This window comes from Pterocles gutturalis, unplaced genomic scaffold (assembly GCF_000699245.1).
Source record: "Pterocles gutturalis isolate BGI_N339 unplaced genomic scaffold, ASM69924v1 scaffold19455, whole genome shotgun sequence".
NCBI classification, from domain to species: domain Eukaryota; kingdom Metazoa; phylum Chordata; class Aves; order Pterocliformes; family Pteroclidae; genus Pterocles; species Pterocles gutturalis.
The window spans coordinates 1-6187 of NW_010143899.1; the positions used below are offsets into that span (position 1 = coordinate 1).

General features: G+C 60.2%; 1 protein-coding gene across 1 annotated transcript; it reads right to left on the reverse strand.

Annotated features, from left to right (window-relative positions):
* Positions 1–3: 3 nt before the first annotated feature.
* Positions 4–4368, reverse strand: PAIP2B (poly(A) binding protein interacting protein 2B). Its single transcript, XM_010084935.1, has 3 exons — positions 4222–4368; positions 625–804; positions 4–60 (listed from the first exon to the last, which is right to left on the reverse strand). The coding sequence occupies exons 1-3, from the start codon at positions 4366–4368 to the stop codon at positions 4–6; spliced, it is 384 nt and encodes a 127-aa protein (XP_010083237.1).
* Positions 4369–6187: the final 1819 nt, after the last annotated feature.

Here is a 6187-nt window from a genome sequence, read left to right on the forward strand (position 1 = left end):
CGGTCAGTACTTCACGCCGGGTACAAACTCCTTGGCGTCTGGATTCAAGTTGCTTTTGCTCTGGAAGAGAAGAGGGGAGAGGGGGGAGACCCCCATCAGCCATCCAAAAGCATCGCTGCCCGGACCTGCACCCCGAGGGACCCTTCCCGAGGACGCTGCCACAGATGCTCGCAGATATTCAGAGCACTCGAGATGCTGCCAACCAAGCACCAGCTCAAAAGCAGCGACCCCCAGGCTGGGCTTTGTTTTGGGGGCAGAATCAGCTGTGTCTGTCTCTCCCTGCTCTGTCTTGGGCACTGCTGCTCTCCCAGCCACCCAGCAGGTTTTCACCACTTGAAATATTGAATCTACGGAGGCTCAGGGCACTCAGCACCCCAGCCTGCCAGGACACCCCAAAAAAAAAGGGAAGAAAGGTCCCAGCTTGCTCCAGGAGCGGAGCCCAGCTGACGTGCGAGCTGCAGCCCTGTTTCCATGGCTTCTGGAGGGAGAGAAAACTCCCAAACTCATCACCGCCAGCTCTCGCATCGACATCCCACCGCCACGCAGGAAAACCCCCCAAGGAAACGCACCCCCGGTCCCAGGAGGGGTCCCCTGCTCTTGGCCGGACGTCCCCGAGCTCCTTACCAGGATGTCCTCGGAAGCGTGGCCGTCGCCGCCGACCGAGAGCCCGTGGAGCTGCTGCTGCAGCTGCGCCATGCCCTGGGGCAGGTCGCGTGAAGGGATGAACCACTCCTGGTCCTCCTCCTCCAGCATCTCCTGGAAGCAGCGGTCGAGGAACTCCTGCTCCTGCAGCTCCTCCTCCACCTGCCCCAAGAGACGCGTTCGTCACAGCCAAAAAACGACCCAGCTTCAGGTTTTCTGTCCCCACCTGGTAAAAATCTGCACCGTGCCCACCCCCCCCAATTTCTCGGGAACGCTCTAGCAGAACCAGATTATTTTCAACCAGGATGAACGCAGCTTTCCCAGCTTCCCTGGAGCCAAGCCCAGGAAGCGCAAGAGCACAAAACCGGCACTTTTTGGGCAAAGCCGTGCTCAGGCATCGCTTCCCGGATGCTGTCGACCGCCGGCATGGGGAGATGCAGCCTGTGAGCCCCCAGCATCAGGCAACTCCAGCAGGACCGACAGGACATCCAGCCGGACGCAGGGTCTCAGGCTGCCGGGCTGCGGCAGAGCTTGCTGCAAGACGAGCAGGATGGATGATAAAACCGCGGCGATGGAGGCACGCACTGTGCGGATCCTCTGCTACGGAGCGATGCTGCAGCCCCAAATTTTGCTTTCTTGCTTCCTGCATTCCTCCGGTTCGCTAAACCAGCTCTGCTCAGCCCCCTGGGCTCTGCAGGCACCCACGCAGAGCGGCGTTCGGCTCCCATCGATGACGCTGTCTCTGCTGCTGGAAAATTCCTCCCGAGGACGGGGAACGCCACGGGACCTGGGTCAGGCTCCGGGCACAGGCAAAGCCAGGCAGGAGAGGGGGCCAGGGGTCTCGTCCTTACCCTGGAGCAGGCGTGTACCATTGGTGGGTGACATCAACCGGCTGCTCCCATCGTCCTGGGGGGTTTTCTCTGGCTGCTGACTCCAGCAATGCGCAGACGGGGCGATGGTCAGCAAACAGCACGGGTCGGAGCGGCTGTGACTGAGTCCAAGAGTCATGAACCACAGAATGCACTGAAAAGCTGAAACCCTTCCCCTCCTCCAGAAGAAAGTAGAAACTACAACTGAAACCGGCTTCCCAGGGGGGAAAGGGGAGCTGCCCCGTCCCGCAGCCCCCGAGCTGGGGATTGTCGGAAATCACACCCAGCGAAGCTCCTCGCGCGGGCTGGGCAAAGCCCTCGCACAGTGACCCAGCCTCGGGCACTGTCTCCAGCCCCAGCTCCTGGAAGTGGGGTCTGGCCAGGGGCAAATCCCCTTCGCAGCCAGCAAACCACCCCATCGCTATCCTCAGCTGCGCTTCCAGGGGCTGTCCTTGAAACCACACGCTGGCTGTGAGCCGGGGACACGGTGACAACATCAGTCCTGGACCAGGGGACAGGGAGGGAGAGATCCTGGACGCACTCACGCCTGCACCACCACCTCTTACGCTGCATCGTGAGCACCTGAACCAGGAGAGAAAGGGCTCAGTGTTCGCTCAGGGCTCTTCTTTGGCTTCTCGGGGGATTTCCTGCAGTGCTGTCACCTCCCCGGGCCCTTCTGCACCCACCTCACCTGCTGGCAGCATCACAAGAGCCCACCACTCCCTTTCTGCCCTCCGGGACGTGCTGGCTCTGTGGGAAAGGGAACGTCGCTGGCATAAATCAGGGAGGACGGTGCCAAGAGCCCGTGGGTTTGTACAAACACCGGCCTGTTCCCCCTGCTCTGCGCCCGGGTGGCAGAAACCCTCGGGGGGCGGGGGCGAGGACACCGCGGGGCTGAGGAAGGAGAGTGGGAGAGAAGGGGGGTGTGGAGGAAGGTACAGCCACCGGGGTGTGCACGGGGCGGCAGCAGCAGCCACCACTGCCACCGAAAGGGACACACCTGCTGTCCCCTGTGTCCCCATCACCAGTGTCTCGTCCTCTCCCGGGGACACTCAGGAGCAACGCAGACCAGGGAGCGGAGCTGGATGAGAGGCACGAGCCGCAGCATCCCGAGCGAGCCCCACGAGCACCGATGCCAGCCCCAGGAATTCCAGGAGCGCTGCCTCCCGAGGGATGAAGGTCCTGGCGCAGGACGGCTCTCCCCACCCGGTGGGCATCCTACCAGCAGACAGACGGACTTCAGAGTCCTTAAAGAGCGACTCCAGCTCCCGTACGAACCATTCTTCAGAAGGGCGAAGGGCTGAGCTCCCAGGGCATCGCCAAGGAGCTGACATGCAGGAGCGAGGGCTGGTGGCCCCGGAAAGCACCGGCGAGCATCCCGGTGACACAGCACCCACCGCGGGCAAGCCTGGAGGTCTTGGCTCCGTTTTCCTGCCTCCTCCATCTCCCTCCGCCCCGGGCTGGGCCACTCCCTCTGGCACGGAGCTGCGGTTGGGTTTGCTTTGCACTCTACCTTCATCAGGCTTTTAATCAAGACAAACATTCCCTAATGAATCCAGCACCTTGCCATCAGCACAGCTGCTCTGGGGGCCGGCTGCTGCCTCATCACGTTGTTAAATGAAACAAAAGCTTCGAGTCACAGCCCAGGAGCGACGGCGAAGGTGACGTGGGGCAGCGCAGGGCTGCACACTCACCAGAGTCACCGTCAGCTTCCTGCTGTGGGAACAAGAGCTGAGCGTTGCCATATGGAGATTTTCTGCTGACACCACCGCTCACGCTGACGAAATCCTCCTTTGGTGACCCGGGGTGTGGTGGGGATATGAAATCCCTCTGCCCAGCCTGCCTGCAGCTCCGGCCGTCCCTCCCTGCCGCTCTCCCGACATCCCGGTGATGGGAATGCAGTGCTTGGCCACGCTCGTGGGGACCTTTTAGGGAGGGGACAAGTGTCCAGGAGACTTCAGGTTTCCTGCCAGCAGCACAGCTCAGCCAGCCAAAGGGACGAGCTCCTTCCTCGCCCAGTTCGAGGTGTCTGACCTCTCTCCAGGTACTGGGATGATGGCAGGAGGGACCAGCGAGCCCATCCCCCGGCACTGGGATGAAGACCCAAAGCAGCAGCACGAGGAGGACGCTCCGTGGCTGCTCCCTCTGCTCCAGCTCACAGAGTCACATCGTTTTTCCACGAGCAAGAGCTGTTGGAGTCCCACCACGGTGCCCCAGAAGCTCTGGAGAGCTTTGGTGGCTGTTAGGGACACAGCACCTCGTGCTCTGGCTGCTCCAAGAGCACTCAGGACCAAGACGGAGATTCTGAACCGAGAGGTGCCGGCTGCAGGAGCTCACTGCGGAGCCAGCCCGGCTGCAAATGCTCCCAACTTTCGGGCGCTCTTTGTTACGCTCATCCCCTCCATCCAGCTGAGCTTGCAGAAAGCCAAGGTCTCTGTTATCACAACAAAGCGCAGATGACAGTGCCGTCACTGTCCCCGCAGAGAACGATCCGAGAGGCTCAAAGGCATCGTGAGGCTGGGTCTTTTCCGGACTTTTTCCACCCTGTGTCCTTACAGGCGGATCCAACACAAACAGGATGACTCTTCCCTTGCGCCACTGTCTCTGTGCAGAGCCCGCGCCGGCTGTGACTCAGCTTCATGGAAAACTTCTCCCTCGCCTCAATTTTAGGCGCAGAAACGCGGAGCTGGCCGCCGCCCCCCCGGCTCACCTGCCTGTTGAAGTCTTCCTCGTTCTCCATCCACATGTACTCGGCGAAGGGGTTGGTCTCCTTCTCATTGTGGCCGTTCACCACTTGGTCCTCTTTGGATTTGGGACTGGTCGCCGGCGTGCTGGCAAGGTCGGACCCATTCATCATTACGGACTCTGGGACGAAAAACACGGGGGTGAGCGAGCTGCTGGGGACCCCCTGAGCCCCCCAGCCCACGCCAGCACCAGAACCTGCTGCTTCCCGGCTGCTTTGTTCCAGGCACGGCGCTATTCCCGACTCGCTGGAAGCAGCCCTACAGCTCCCTGGCAATGCCAGTGTTTATTTTCCAGGGTTTTGACCCATCAGGGACAGTCTGAACGAACCTGCTCTGGCCTTAGAGCACGGGGTGACCTCCTGGAGAGGCTGTGAGCAGGGTTTGGAAAGGCACCGGCAACCCAAACCCCCTCCATCCATCAGATTTATTTTAAATCTGTCACAAAAAATACACCAGAAAGACCACCACCAGGTTATCGCGCACAATAACGCGGCAGAAGCAGATCGTCCCTGCCCCAAAATTCTGATCTTTGGGGCAGAACAGACACATGCCACTCTGTGTCCCTTCACCTCTGCTGTCATTTATTTATTTTTAGAGGATGCTTTGCAAAAGCCCATCGCTTTGCGACACGCAGGCTGCTTTTATCTCAAGCAGAAAAAATTCAGAGTCCCAGTGGCTTGAGGCAAGACAAACCCTGTGGACCCCAACCCTCCATTTCTGGTGGGCTTTACTCTTGCCTAGTAAAGGCTCTAACTGGAGCTGAGCTGTGTCCAGCACAGTGCTGGGGCACTGCAGAGCATCCCGCATGAGCAGGGGCTGGAAAACACAACGACTGAGCGGAGATATTGGGAAGAAATGTTTCCCTGTGCAGGGGGTGAGGCAGTGGCCCAGGTTGGCCAGAGAAGCTGTGGATGCCCCATCCCTGGAGGGGTTCAAGGCCAGGCTGGATGAGGCTTTGGGCAACCTGGGCTGGTGGGAGGTGTCCCTGCCCATGGCAGGGGGTGGGACTGGGTGGGCTGGAAGGTCCCTCCCAGCTGAAATATTCTGTGCCAAGCCCTTTAGGAGGTTGCAGAAAAATCAATCTTAGTGGATACCGAGGTGGGTTTCGGTTTTGCAGTGGGAGAAGCTGGATATGGAGGGGGATGAGGTCCGGGAGAGCACTGGTGATGATGGGAACCAACACCCTTTGCAGGGGGACAAGGCTCTCCCCTAAAGCTTCAAGGAATGGTTAGTGAAGGGGCCCCAGGGGTGGTCTGGGTACCCCTAATCCTGCTTTAGGAACACAAACTCAGACGACCAGAGTCTCCAGGAGCCCCTATGAGGTTGGGGGAACAAGATCCCCGCGGCAGCCTGGGCTTTTGTGTCTCCATCTCGGTCACAGCGGCCATCGGATCCGCATCCCAGCCGCCGCTCCAACTGCCTGGGAGCGGGATCTCACGATATTTGTGAATGCAGCCTGCTCTAGGGGCTGATATTCTCATTTTTGGGAGGAATCCGAAGCACAGACAAGAACACAAGAGGGGTCACCCGTTACTCCCTGAAGAGCATCCCCATCAATCCCAAAGGTGCTCAGCCCTCGCAGACAGACGCTCCTGGGTAGCCAGGAGCAGCACAGCTTCACCGCGGCCGCTCCTGAGCAAAGAAAAAAGGGGAAAAAAGCAGAAAAGAAGAGCAGGAAAGTCCTCAGGCTGCCTGCAGCCTCAGGGGACAGCACCAGCCCACACTGAAGCCACCGTTGTTATCTGCAGAGATGGAAAAAAGGCTCCGAATGGAGCACGGAAAGGGAAACCCTGCCGAAAGCAGCGAGACTGACAGCCCGCGCCCGGCCAGCGCCGGGCTGGGAGGGGAGCGCTCCCTTCGTCCTCCCCACTTCCCCCGCCGCCAGCCCAGACGTTTGCACAGGCAGAGCCCTCAGCTCAAGGACAGGCGGGG

Excerpts from the sequence above, each read along its gene's own strand:
- PAIP2B (XM_010084935.1), bottom strand. The coding sequence starts at position 4,368 with ATGATGAATGGGTCCGACCTTGCCAGCACGCCGGCGACCAGTCCCAAA. Across the intron at positions 805-4,221 it reads AGGAAGACTTCAACAGGCAG|GTGGAGGAGGAGCTGCAGGA; the intron begins GTGAGCCGGGGG and ends CTCTTGGGGCAG. Across the intron at positions 61-624 it reads ACGCTTCCGAGGACATCCTG|AGCAAAAGCAACTTGAATCC; the intron begins GTAAGGAGCTCG and ends CTTCTCTTCCAG.